General features: G+C 35.0%; 2 protein-coding genes across 2 annotated transcripts in view; both read right to left on the bottom strand.

Moving 5' to 3' along the window:
- Nucleotides 1–4,637: 4,637 nt before the first annotated feature.
- Nucleotides 4,638–10,799, bottom strand: LOC143922229 (kelch-like protein 28). Its single transcript, XM_077445445.1, has 11 exons — nt 10,674–10,799; nt 7,702–7,869; nt 7,472–7,626; nt 7,186–7,391; nt 6,898–7,095; nt 6,490–6,663; nt 6,261–6,401; nt 5,825–5,997; nt 5,534–5,744; nt 5,161–5,356; nt 4,638–5,066 (listed from the first exon to the last, which is right to left on the bottom strand). The coding sequence occupies exons 1-11, from the start codon at nt 10,748–10,750 to the stop codon at nt 4,930–4,932; spliced, it is 1,836 nt and encodes a 611-aa protein (XP_077301571.1). The 5' UTR covers nt 10,751–10,799; the 3' UTR covers nt 4,638–4,929.
- Nucleotides 10,800–12,072: 1,273 nt separating this feature from the next.
- The window catches only part of LOC143922228 (kelch-like protein 28), a 6,178-nt gene continuing 2,880 nt past the window's right edge, over nt 12,073–15,370 (bottom strand). The window contains exons 2-11 of the mRNA XM_077445444.1: nt 15,137–15,304; nt 14,907–15,061; nt 14,621–14,826; nt 14,333–14,530; nt 13,925–14,098; nt 13,696–13,836; nt 13,260–13,432; nt 12,969–13,179; nt 12,596–12,791; nt 12,073–12,501 (exon numbers count right to left, since the gene is read on the bottom strand). Coding sequence (XP_077301570.1) covers nt 12,365–12,501; nt 12,596–12,791; nt 12,969–13,179; nt 13,260–13,432; nt 13,696–13,836; nt 13,925–14,098; nt 14,333–14,530; nt 14,621–14,826; nt 14,907–15,061; nt 15,137–15,304 — 1,759 coding nt within the window. The 3' untranslated portion in view covers nt 12,073–12,364. The remainder of the gene's footprint in view (nt 12,502–12,595; nt 12,792–12,968; nt 13,180–13,259; nt 13,433–13,695; nt 13,837–13,924; nt 14,099–14,332; nt 14,531–14,620; nt 14,827–14,906; nt 15,062–15,136; nt 15,305–15,370) is intronic.

The raw sequence follows: 15,370 nt of genomic DNA, 5'->3' as shown, positions 1-15,370 counted from the left end.
GTATGTACGTATGTATGTTTGTATGAATGCATGCATGTATGTATGTATGTATGTATGTTTGTATGTATGTATGCATGCATGTATGTATGTGTGTGTGTGTTTGTGTATGTGTGTATTATGTATGTGTGTATTTGTGTGTGTGTATGTTTGCATGTGTGTATGTGTGTATTATGTATGTGTGTGTGTATGCATGTATGTATGTACGTATGTATGTTTGTATGTATGTATGCATGTATGTATGTATGCATGCAAGTATGTATGTATTTGTGTGTGTTTGTGTGTGTGTATGTATGCATGTGTGTATGTGTGTATTATGTATGTGTGTATGTGTGTATGTGTATGCATGTATGTATGTATGTATGTATGTACGTATGTATGTATGTTTGTATGCATGCATGTATGTATGTATGTATGTGTGTATTATATATGTGTGTATGTATGTATGTGTGTATGTATGCATGTATGTTTGTATGTATGTATGTATGTATGTGTGTGTGTGTGTTTGTGTGTATTATGTATGTGTGTGTGTATGCATGTATGTATGTATGTACGTATGTATGTTTGTATGCATGCATGCATGTATGTATGTGTGTATGCATGTGTGTATGGGTGTATTATGTATGTATGTATGTATGTGTGTGTGTATGTATGCATGTATGTTTGTATGTATGTATGCATGCATGTATGTATGTGTGTGTGTGTGTTTGTGTATGTGTGTATTATGTATGTGTGTATTCGTGTGTTTGTATGTTTGCATGTGTATTTGTGTATTATGTATGTGTGTATGTGTGTGTGTATGCATGTATGTATGTATGTATGTATCTGTGTGTGTTTGTGTATGTGTGTATTTGTGTGTGTGTATGTATGCATGTGTGTATGCATGCATGTATGTATGTATGTATGTAGGTGTGTGTGTATGCATGTATGTATGTATGTTTGTATGTATGTATGTATGTATGTGTGTGTGTTCGTGTATGTGTGTATTATGTATGTGTGTATTTGTGTGTGTGTATGTATGCATGTGTGTATTTGTGTATTATGTATGTGTGTATGTGTGTGTGTGTATGCATGTATGTATGTATGTATGTTTGTATGTATGTATGTATGTATGTGTGTGTGTTTGTGTATGTGTGTATTATGTATGTGTGTTTTTGTGTGTGTGTGTGTGTGTATGTATGCATGTGTGTATTTGTGTGTGTGTATGTATGTATGTATGTATGTACGTATGTATGTTTGTATGTATGCATGCATGTATGTATGTATGTATGCATGCATGTATGTATGTGTGTGTGTGTTTGTGTATATTATGTATGTGTGTATTTGTGTGTGTGTATGTATGCATGTGTGTTTGTGTGTATTATGTATGTGTGTATGTGTGTGTGTGTGTATGCATGTATGTGTGTATGTGTGTGTGTATGTATGTATGTATGTATGTACGTATGTATGTTTGTATGTATGCATGCATGTATGTATGTATGTATGCATGCATGTATGTATGTGTGTGTGTGTTTGTGTATATTATGTATGTGTGTATTTGTGTGTGTGTATGTATGCATGTGTGTTTGTGTGTATTATGTATGTATGTATGTATGTATGTGTGTGTGTTTGTGTATGTGTGTATTATGTATGTGTGTATTTGTGTGTGTGTATGTATGCATGTGTGTATGTGTGTATTATGTATGTGTGTATGTGTGTGTGTGTATGTATGTATGTATGTATGTATGTTTGTATGTATGTATGTATGTATGTGTGTGTGTTTGTGTATGTGTGTATTATGTATGTGTGTTTTTGTGTGTGTGTGTATGTATCCATGTGTGTATTTGTGTGTGTGTATGTATGTACGTATGTATGTTTGTATGTATGCATGCATGTATGTATGTATGTATGTATGTGTTTGTGTATGTGTGTATTATGTATGTGTGTATGTATGTATGTGTGTATGCATGCATGTATGTATGTATGTATGTATGTGTGTGTGTGTATGCATGTATGTATGTATGTTTGTATGTATGTATGCATGTATGTATGTATGTGTGTGTTTATTATGTATGTGTGTATTTGTGTGTGTGTATGTATGTGTGTATTTGTGTGTGTATGTGTGTATGTATGTATGTATGTACGTATGTATGTTTGTATGCATGCATGCTTTTGTCTCCGTTTAAACATTTTGGAGTGCAAATACTTCTGCCGAAGAAGGTTTTTAATCTGAAAACTTAAATAAGGAAAGTTTTGGCCCAAGTCGTGCCAAAATTGAACGCAAAGTATGCTCCTGGTGATGAATTTCGCTAACCAACGATAACAGAGAATCACTTTTGTCTCCGTCTAAACATTTTGGAGTGCAATTACTTCTGTGGAAGAAGGATTTCGATCTGAATACTCAAAAAAGGAATGTTTTGTCCAGAATCGTGGCATAATTGAATGCATATTATTGCTCTTGCGATGAATTTCGTTTACCGACTATAAAAGAGAATCACTTTTGTCTCCGTTTAAACATTTTGGAGTGCAAATACTTCTGCCGAAGAAGGTTTTTAATCTGAAAACTTAAATAAGGAAAGTTTTGGCCCAAGTCGTGCCAAAATTGAACGCAAAGTATGCTCCTGGTGATGAATTTCGCTAACCAACGATAACAGAGAATCACTTTTGTCTCCGTCTAAACATTTTGGAGTGCAATTACTTCTGTGGAAGAAGGATTTCGATCTGAATACTCAAAAAAGGAATGTTTTGTCCAGAATCGTGGCATAATTGAATGCATATTATTGCTCTTGCGATGAATTTCGTTTACCGACTATAAAAGAGAATCACTTTTGTCTCCGTCTAAACATTTTGGAGTGCAATTACTTCTGTGGAAGAAGGATTTCGATCTGAATACTCAAAAAAGGAATGTTTTGTCCAGAATCGTGGCATAATTGAATGCATATTATTGCTCTTGCGATGAATTTCGTTTACCGACTATAAAAGAGAATCACTTTTGTCTCCGTTTAAACATTTTGGAGTGCAAATACTTCTGCCGAAGAAGGTTTTTAATCTGAAAACTTAAATAAGGAAAGTTTTGGCCCAAGTGATGGCATAATTGAACGCAAAGTATGCTCCTGGTGATGAATTTCGTTTACCAACGATAACAGAGAATCACTTTTGTCTCCGTCTAAACATTTTGGAGTGCAATTACTTCTGCCGATGAAGGTTTTTAATCTGAAAACTTAAATAAGGAAAGTTTTGGCCGAAGTCGTGGCAAAATTGAACGCAAAGTATACTCCTGGTGATGAATTTCGTTTACCAACGATAAAAGAGAATCGCTTTTGTCACCGTTTAAGCATTTTGGAGTGCAATTACTTATGCCGATGAAGGTTTTTAATCTGAAAACTTAAATAAGGAAAGTTTTGTCCAGAATCGTGGCATAATTGAATGCATATTATTGCTCTTGCGATGAATTTCGTTTACCAACGATAAAAGAGAATCACTTTTGTCTCCGTCTAAACATTTTGGAGTGCAATTACTTCTGTGGAAGAAGGATTTCGATCTGAATACTCAAAAAAGGAATGTTTTGTCCAGAATCGTGGCATAATTGAATGCATATTATTGCTCTTGCGATGAATTTCGTTTACCGACTATAAAAGAGAATCACTTTTGTCTCCGTTTAAACATTTTGGAGTGCAAATACTTCTGCCGAAGAAGGTTTTTAATCTGAAAACTTAAATAAGGAAAGTTTTGGCCCAAGTCGTGCCAAAATTGAACGCAAAGTATGCTCCTGGTGATGAATTTCGTTTACCAACTATAAAAGAGAATCACTTTTGTCTCCGTTTAAACATTTTGGAGTGCAAATACTTCTGCCGAAGGTTTTTAATCTGAAAACTTAAATAAGGAAAGTTTTGGCCCAAGTGATGGCATAATTGAACGCAAAGTATGCTCCTGGTGATGAATTTCGTTTACCAACGATAACAGAGAATCACTTTTGTCTCCGTCTAAACATTTTGGAGTGCAATTACTTCTGCCGATGAAGGTTTTTAATCTGAAAACTTAAATAAGGAAAGTTTTGGCCGAAGTCGTGGCAAAATTGAACGCAAAGTATACTCCTGGTGATGAATTTCGTTTACCAACGATAAAAGAGAATCGCTTTTGTCACCGTTTAAACATTTTGGAGTGCAATTACTTATGCCGATGAAGGTTTTTAATCTGAAAACTTAAATAAGGAAAGTTTTGTCCAGAATCGTGGCATAATTGAATGCATATTATTGCTCTTGCGATGAATTTCGTTTACCAACGATAAAAGAGAATCACTTTTGTCTCCGTCCAAACATTTTGGAGTGCAATTACTTCTGCCGATGAAGGTTTTTACCTTGCGATGAATTTCGTTTAATGTCCAATAAAACTCATGGATGTACAAAAATACCTAGTTTATAAGTTTTTACGTCTTATTTTGTTGAGAGAAAATGATTAGGTGTTTGATGTTTGAAGTTGTGCAAAAAACTGGTTAACTGAATTGTTTTTGAAATGAAAAGGTAGCTCGGGTTCACCGGATACTTACTTAACTTAAAAAAATGATGACCATTATTTTCATTGATTGATTGAGTTTCCACTCGTGATCACATTAATAACAAAACGTTTATTAAAATAAGATGAAATAAATAAAAACACTCTTTTCATTTGAGAAAAAAATATATTTGTGACATTATATTTACAAATATAGAACAGGATGAACTGTTAATAGTTTTCATGAAATAAAGAATGTGTACAAATAATTCCACATATATGTACTTACATATGTACATACATATATAATATAATAAATAAAAATGGAAATGCAAAACAAAAATCCTGTTTTAAGCCAACAGTGTTACCATTAAAAGGAAAACATTATATGTACATAATATTAAACAAGTTATGCATTTAAACAAGTTACTACTCATTTGAATTCAAGTTTCATTTTCATTATTAAACATTAAAACCAGTCAGTAAATGCATCGGTGCAATTAGCATATTAAAATCGGATCGTTTCGTTGAAATGGATCCAATAATCGTCCACGAGTCTCTATCGGGGCTGTATTCTAGCACCGACAAGTGATTACCTCCTGAAATAAATATGTATTAAATATTAATCACTTGCATACAAAAAACACACACACACACACAATAATGGTTGTTACAAAATCAAAATCAACTCACCGACGCAAACAATTTTATCGTCGTGGACGATAGCCTTATGCCCAAACCGTGCTTCAGGGAGACTAGCAACATATGTCCAGGTTTGAGCCTCCGGGTCATACCGTTCTACCGAGTCGTGTGTACTATTGCTATTGCTATTGCTGATAATATCGCAGGTGCCGCCAATTGCGTAGATATAACCTCCCAATGCAACAGCCTACAAAGTGAAACAGACTGAATATAACGATATATAATATATGTATGTATGTATGTACAATATTCAAAATTCAATTTTTCTCAATGATGACAATACAATACAATACAATACATACAATGTAAAATGGCGATTATGTAGACATAATCGATTTCAGAAAAAAATCCTGACAATACTTACAGCAAACCGGGCTCTCTTTTCGGCCATCGGCGGAGCGGCCGTCCATCTATTCCTGGCCACATTGAAAGTTTCCATGCTATTAAGGAATACCTCTTTGTCGTTTTTTCCACCTATTGCATATATGACACCGTCTAGTGCAACGGTGTCATGGAGATGTCGGCACTCCGACATATGGGATAGATAGGCCCAGTTTCTTGTATTGACATCGTACCTTTGAAAAATCGTAAAAACTAGTTGTATTCCATTGTACAATATTAAAAAATCATCATAAATATTCACCAACCAACCAACCTATGTACACTCGTTTGTAAGTCTATGTCTTCAGTGGCAGCATTGGAACAGGGATTTTTTCCTCCTGAGATGAAAACATGGTCACCGACAACAGCGGTTGCAAAATTTTTTCTTTCATGTACCATTTGTGGAAGCGCCGTCACATCCTTTGTGGCAACATCCAAACTGTACATCTATTCAATATAAATATTATACACACGTATTATTATAACTGTATTGTTAGTAAATTTGCATACAATAAGGTAACAAAAGAAACGAGTTGCTGAATATTAATGAACTTACCTTTTGAAAAACCCAATGCCGGTATTGCAATCCCCCAAAGTAAACTTTTCAAAATATTGTTATAACAAATAGAATCTACATAAATGTTCGATTTATTGTCATTTCTTTCGTGACGGCACAAATTTAAAAGTTAAGTAATAAATTGAATAAACACCTCCTTCGATAGACCGCCAATCATTATTAAATATTGGTCTCGAAGAATGACCGTCTCGAAGGGATTATAAAATTTATTCATGTCGTAAAACGACAAACATTTCTGGAAATCTCCTCTTATTGTTTGGATTTCATTGGCAAGCTAAAAAAAAAACATTGAAAAATATACATAATTACATATACATATATCTATGTACATACATATGCATTTACATACAAACTAAACTTACTTTTGCCGAACGTTTTCCTACAATCAATATACCTCGTGTGCTCTTTCTAGGTTTTACATTTTGCAATGATAGACGTGGTCTCTTTTTTGGACTCATATTCCATTCAAGTAAATCCCACAATTGTTGACAGCATACACGATTGTAACAAAGAGGTTTCACTTCGTTTAAAATGAACTGAAACGAAACATTTATAACGTTCAGCAATTAATCGCATACCTTTTTAAATTTATTGTGCCGAGCACACATTAAAAACAAAATATTATATCAAGTAATGATTAGTACATTGTACATACATACATACATACATACATACATATGTACATATGAAAGCACATTAAGAAAGTACAGTAAGAATTACATGTAATATATGTATGTACAATATACAAAACAAATTAAAAATATTATTACCTCTTTAGATAACAGACGAAATCTAACAAATTTAAATAAAGCATTCAAATGCTGCTTCCGATTGTCCCAGTCCTTTTGAACCCACAGCTTCAAGCCTATAAACACTTGCTCTTCTGTGGTGACATTTAAATCATTCGACTGCAGCAATTCCTCCAGTTGGTCAGCTTTTATATCGAGAAACGCTCTCCCTTGAATTATCTACAATGCAGACAGACAGACAGATTTCATGAATATTAAAAAATATAAATACACATACGTATGTATGACCTAAAATTATAATATACATACGTCAACATAATTTTTAGTTGTGTAAGCTCTCGTTTTTTCTAGCAATAAGAAATAACTATAATGCTTCGCAAAATTTCCGATTAACAAGAAGTTTTCAGTATTTAATGCGCTTTCTAGGAACGACACGCAATAATCCTCAAGTTTATAGCAGTGAATGTTTGTTCGCGAAAATTCAACTAACTGGATCGCCCCAAGAGGATCCAAATCTGCAAATATTGTAAAATTTGTCATTAGTACTAATTAGTACATATGTATTAATTCGTACGAACGAAGTTTAAATTCTCACCGAGTTTGCCTCTGTAGAAGTATTCAATAGCTTTGCTCACAGTGTCCAGACGAAAATCGCCCCAATCGTCCAAGACAATTTCCTCCGGTGATGCTTCTAAACGCTCCGCCAAATAGTCGCTGTTGCACATAACAATAAACTTGTGTACATTGAATCTGCAAACAGATTAAACATAAAACCTCGAGTTAACATATGTACATAATACATTAAATATTTGAAGCAAGACTAACCTTGCAGTGCCGACAACTAGCACAGTATCGCATTGCTCCTGTTCGACATACTTCCGATACATGTATTTCGAGAAAAGGTGTGCATGCTGCACATCTATTTCGAAATCCGTTGAGTCACCAAAATTGGCACTAATTTCGGTCATATTGCTCCCGATGCTCATGTCTTTTCTAAAAATCAAATTATACAATAACAATAATATGAAAATATACCTAATAAAACAAAATTTAAAAAAGTTTTTCAAAATTTAAAGCAAAATTTAAAAAAGTGTCGATGCCCTACTAAAATTATTGTATGTATGTAGAATTAGAAACAAAGGTGATTGTTATTAGGTACTTAATTCTATGTAGATCATATATTATTGGTGGTGGTACTAAACTAAACGTTCGTTTGGGTTTGGGTTTGCCGAGTAGAATTGTTTACATAAACATCTTCAAAAATCGCCAATTTTTTAAAGGTCTAACGCGTTGCCAAAAATCACCACCAGAGATCCGAGTTCAAAAAAGTTTGTCTCACCAATATGTACTCGTATGTAGTATTTACTATGTATGTATGTATATAGGATGTTCTTCAATATTCTTCATTCTTCAATCATACACACATACATACATGCATACATACATACATGCATACATACACACACATACACAATACACACATACACAAACACACACACATACATACATGCATGCATACAAACATACATACGTACATACATAAATACATACACGCATACACACACAAATACACACATACATAATACACACATACACAAACACACACACACACACATACATACATACATGCATACATACATACGTACATACATGCATACACATACACACATACATACACATACACACATACATAATACACACATGCATGCATACACACACACACACATACATGCATACATACAAACATACATACGTACATACATACATACATGCATACACACACACATACATAATACACACATACACACATGCATACATACACACATACACACACACAAATATACACATGCAAACATACACACACACAAATACACACATACGTACGTACATACATACACAAACACACACACATACATGTATGCATACATACATACAAACATACATACATACATACATGCATGCATACATACAAACATACATACGTACATACATTCATACATACATACATGCATGCATACATACAAACATACATACGTACATACATACATACATACATACATACATGCATGCATACATACAAACATACATACTTACATACATACATACATACATACATGCATACACATACACACATACATAATACACACATGCACACATACACACACACACAAATACAAACATAGATGCATGCATACATACATACATACATGCATACATACAAACATACATACATGCATACACACACACATACATAATACACACATGCATACATACACACATACACACACACAAATACACACATGCAAACATACACACACACAAATACACACATACATACATGCATACATACATACATACATACATACATACATACATGCATGCATACATACATACAAACATACATACGTACATACATACATGCATGCATACAAACAAACACACACATACACACATACATAATACACACATACACACACACACACAAACACACACATACACAAACACACACACATACATACATACATGCATACATACATGCATGCATACATACAAACATACATACGAACATACATACATACATGCATACACATACACACATACACACATGCATACATACACACACACAAATACACACATACATAATACACACATACACAAACACACACAAATACATACATACATGCATGCATACATACAAACATACATACGTACATACATACATGCATACACACACACACACATACATAATACACACATACACACATGCATACGTACACACATACACACACACAAATACACACATACACACATGCAAACATACACACACACATAGATCATGTGCCACCAAGACGAAGGGTGGACGGAAGCCCTACCGACAGTGTTACTGGGGATCCGATCGGCATGGTATCCGATAAGACCTCAATGCCACGTCAGCAGAACTGGTATATGGTCAACCGCTACGGCTACCGGGAGAGTTTCTGGCTCCACAACGAAACGGAGGACCCAACACAGCGGAACTAGCAGAGAGATTGCGGTCCCAAATGGGGCGAGGTTGAGAAACGCCAGTCCACCGCGGCGCCATGGAACAAGATCAACCTTCAGATCAACCAACAAAGACCTGCACACCAGTGATCAGGTGTTCCTGAGACACGATGCTGCCAAGGGTCCGTTACAGCCAGTGTTGAAGAAGGGACCGAAGTTCTTCACACTGAGAATTAAGGATTCCAATGTCACCGTATCGGTAGACCGCATAAAGCCGGCATACATGGAAAGCAGCGGAGAGCCCCCCAAGAAAATGCAGAACCACAGCAAGAAACTGGCCGACAAGCAACCACACGGACTGGCAGGAGAGTCCGGTGGCCAGCCCATCTGGACAGCTACATCCCGTAGTTGTCGCGACGGCTACGCAATGTCGAGACCCACAATATGTATTTACATATGACATTTTGTAAAATATCGCATCGCAATAAATAATTATAATGAGAAGACGCGCGCGCGTCCGCAGTGAAATTGAATGAATGAAAATTGAAAGGATTAAAGCGCGAGACGGAGACGGAGACGAGAAAGGAACATGCATTTCGCATTGGGTATGACAGCGCGAATGTATGAAACCGCAATCGTCCCAGCAATCGTCCCATCCCAGTGGCGAGGGGTGTTTTGGCGCGCGGAAGAGTTTTCGCAAAGTGACAGTTCGCAAACAGACAGAGTCTGCGACGCGTGACGTAAGTGAACTGAAGTGAACTCTAACGAAGCTGGTTAGTGTTAGTGTGGTATTGAATTAATATGAGAACACTCACCGGGAAGCAGAAGCAGAAGCAGAAGCAGAAGCAAAGGCAGAGGCAGAAGCAGAAGCAGAAGCGGAAGCGCCCGACATCGTGCGAGGCAGCGACTAGACTGACAGCGCAACTACACTATTACGCAATACACAACAACACGCTGTTCGTTGAATTCGAATTTCGAATTTCGAATTTCGAATTACGAATTTCGAGTTTTGAATCATGAATTTCGTTTCATGAACCAACGATAAAAGAGAATCACCTTTGTCTCCGTTCCGTCTAAACATTTTCGAGTGCAATTACTTCTGCCTCATCGGCAGGTTTTTAATCTGAAAACTTAAATTGAACGCAAAGTATGCTCCTGGTGATGAATTTCGCTAACCAACGATAACAGAGAATCGCTTTTGTCTCCGTCTAAACATTTTGGAGTGCAATTACTTCTGTGGAAGAAGGATTTCGATCTGAATACTCAAAAAAGGAATGTTTTGTCCAGAATCGTGGCATAATTGAATGCATATTATTGCTCTTGCGATGAATTTCGTTTACCAACTATAAAAGAGAATCACTTTTGTCTCCGTTTAAACATTTTGGAGTGCAAATACTTCTGCCGAAGAAGGTTTTTAATCTGAAAACTTAAATAAGGAAAGTTTTGGCCCAAGTGATGGCATAATTGAACGCAAAGTATGCTCCTGGTGATGAATTTCGTTTACCAACGATAACAGAGAATCACTTTTGTCTCCGTCTAAACATTTTGGAGTGCAATTACTTCTGCCGATGAAGGTTTTTAATCTGAAAACTTAAATAAGGAAAGTTTTGGCCGAAGTCGTGGCAAAATTGAACGCAAAGTATACTCCTGGTGATGAATTTCGTTTACCAACGATAAAAGAGAATCGCTTTTGTCACCGTTTAAACATTTTGGAGTGCAATTACTTATGCCGATGAAGGTTTTTAATCTGAAAACTTAAATAAGGAAAGTTTTGTCCAGAATCGTGGCATAATTGAATGCATATTATTGCTCTTGCGATGAATTTCGTTTACCAACGATAAAAGAGAATCACTTTTGTCTCCGTCCAAACATTTTGGAGTGCAATTACTTCTGCCGATGAAGGTTTTTACCTTGCGATGAATTTCGTTTAATGTCCAATAAAACTCATGGATGTACAAAAATACCTAGTTTATAAGTTTTTACGTCTTATTTTGTTGAGAGAAAATGATTAGGTGTTTGATGTTTGAAGTTGTGCAAAAAACTGGTTAACTGAATTGTTTTTGAAATGAAAAGGTAGCTCGGGTTCACCGGATACTTACTTAACTTAAAAAAATGATGACCATTATTTTCATTGATTGATTGAGTTTCCACTCGTGATCACATTAATAACAAAACGTTTATTAAAATAAGATGAAATAAATAAAAACACTCTTTTCATTTGAGAAAAAAATATATTTGTGACATTATATTTACAAATATAGAACAGGATGAACTGTTAATAGTTTTCATGAAATAAAGAATGTGTACAAATAATTCCACATATATGTACTTACATATGTACATACATATATAATATAATAAATAAAAATGGAAATGCAAAACAAAAATCCTGTTTTAAGCCAACAGTGTTACCATTAAAAGGAAAACATTATATGTACATAATATTAAACAAGTTATGCATTTAAACAAGTTACTACTCATTTGAATTCAAGTTTCATTTTCATTATTAAACATTAAAACCAGTCAGTAAATGCATCGGTGCAATTAGCATATTAAAATCGGATCGTTTCGTTGAAATGGATCCAATAATCGTCCACGAGTCTCTATCGGGGCTGTATTCTAGCACCGACAAGTGATTACCTCCTGAAATAAATATGTATTAAATATTAATCACTTGCATACAAAAAACACACACACACACACAATAATGGTTGTTACAAAATCAAAATCAACTCACCGACGCAAACAATTTTATCGTCGTGGACGATAGCCTTATGCCCAAACCGTGCTTCAGGGAGACTAGCAACATATGTCCAGGTTTGAGCCTCCGGGTCATACCGTTCTACCGAGTCGTGTGTACTATTGCTATTGCTATTGCTGATAATATCGCAGGTGCCGCCAATTGCGTAGATATAACCTCCCAATGCAACAGCCTACAAAGTGAAACAGACTGAATATAACGATATATAATATATGTATGTATGTATGTACAATATTCAAAATTCAATTTTTCTCAATGATGACAATACAATACAATACAATACATACAATGTAAAATGGCGATTATGTAGACATAATCGATTTCAGAAAAAAATCCTGACAATACTTACAGCAAACCGGGCTCTCTTTTCGGCCATCGGCGGAGCGGCCGTCCATCTATTCCTGGCCACATTGAAAGTTTCCATGCTATTAAGGAATACCTCTTTGTCGTTTTTTCCACCTATTGCATATATGACACCGTCTAGTGCAACGGTGTCATGGAGATGTCGGCACTCCGACATATGGGATAGATAGGCCCAGTTTCTTGTATTGACATCGTACCTTTGAAAAATCGTAAAAACTAGTTGTATTCCATTGTACAATATTAAAAAATCATCATAAATATTCACCAACCAACCAACCTATGTACACTCGTTTGTAAGTCTATGTCTTCAGTGGCAGCATTGGAACAGGGATTTTTTCCTCCTGAGATGAAAACATGGTCACCGACAACAGCGGTTGCAAAATTTTTTCTTTCATGTACCATTTGTGGAAGCGCCGTCACATCCTTTGTGGCAACATCCAAACTGTACATCTATTCAATATAAATATTATACACACGTATTATTATAACTGTATTGTTAGTAAATTTGCATACAATAAGGTAACAAAAGAAACGAGTTGCTGAATATTAATGAACTTACCTTTTGAAAAACCCAATGCCGGTATTGCAATCCCCCAAAGTAAACTTTTCAAAATATTGTTATAACAAATAGAATCTACATAAATGTTCGATTTATTGTCATTTCTTTCGTGACGGCACAAATTTAAAAGTTAAGTAATAAATTGAATAAACACCTCCTTCGATAGACCGCCAATCATTATTAAATATTGGTCTCGAAGAATGACCGTCTCGAAGGGATTATAAAATTTATTCATGTCGTAAAACGACAAACATTTCTGGAAATCTCCTCTTATTGTTTGGATTTCATTGGCAAGCTAAAAAAAAAACATTGAAAAATATACATAATTACATATACATATATCTATGTACATACATATGCATTTACATACAAACTAAACTTACTTTTGCCGAACGTTTTCCTACAATCAATATACCTCGTGTGCTCTTTCTAGGTTTTACATTTTGCAATGATAGACGTGGTCTCTTTTTTGGACTCATATTCCATTCAAGTAAATCCCACAATTGTTGACAGCATACACGATTGTAACAAAGAGGTTTCACTTCGTTTAAAATGAACTGAAACGAAACATTTATAACGTTCAGCAATTAATCGCATACCTTTTTAAATTTATTGTGCCGAGCACACATTAAAAACAAAATATTATATCAAGTAATGATTAGTACATTGTACATACATACATACATACATACATACATATGTACATATGAAAGCACATTAAGAAAGTACAGTAAGAATTACATGTAATATATGTATGTACAATATACAAAACAAATTAAAAATATTATTACCTCTTTAGATAACAGACGAAATCTAACAAATTTAAATAAAGCATTCAAATGCTGCTTCCGATTGTCCCAGTCCTTTTGAACCCACAGCTTCAAGCCTATAAACACTTGCTCTTCTGTGGTGACATTTAAATCATTCGACTGCAGCAATTCCTCCAGTTGGTCAGCTTTTATATCGAGAAACGCTCTCCCTTGAATTATCTACAATGCAGACAGACAGACAGATTTCATGAATATTAAAAAATATAAATACACATACGTATGTATGACCTAAAATTATAATATACATACGTCAACATAATTTTTAGTTGTGTAAGCTCTCGTTTTTTCTAGCAATAAGAAATAACTATAATGCTTCGCAAAATTTCCGATTAACAAGAAGTTTTCAGTATTTAATGCGCTTTCTAGGAACGACACGCAATAATCCTCAAGTTTATAGCAGTGAATGTTTGTTCGCGAAAATTCAACTAACTGGATCGCCCCAAGAGGATCCAAATCTGCAAATATTGTAAAATTTGTCATTAGTACTAATTAGTACATATGTATTAATTCGTACGAACGAAGTTTAAATTCTCACCGAGTTTGCCTCTGTAGAAGTATTCAATAGCTTTGCTCACAGTGTCCAGACGAAAATCGCCCCAATCGTCCAAGACAATTTCCTCCGGTGATGCTTCTAAACGCTCCGCCAAATAGTCGCTGTTGCACATAACAATAAACTTGTGTACATTGAATCTGCAAACAGATTAAACATAAAACCTCGAGTTAACATATGTACATAATACATTAAATATTTGAAGCAAGACTAACCTTGCAGTGCCGACAACTAGCACAGTATCGCATTGCTCCTGTTCGACATACTTCCGATACATGTATTTCGAGAAAAGGTGTGCATGCTGCACATCTATTTCGAAATCCGTTGAGTCACCAAAATTGGCACTAATTTCGGTCATATTGCTCCCGATGCTCATGTCTTTTCTAAAAATCAAATTATACAATAACAATAATATGAAAATATACCTAATAAAACAAAATTTAAAAAAG

Source organism: Arctopsyche grandis, unplaced genomic scaffold (assembly GCF_051622035.1).
Source record: "Arctopsyche grandis isolate Sample6627 unplaced genomic scaffold, ASM5162203v2 HiC_scaffold_806, whole genome shotgun sequence".
NCBI lineage: Eukaryota > Metazoa > Arthropoda > Insecta > Trichoptera > Hydropsychidae > Arctopsyche > Arctopsyche grandis.
Note: the sequence above shows the minus strand (reverse complement) of the source record. Positions and strands in the feature narration are given on the sequence as shown.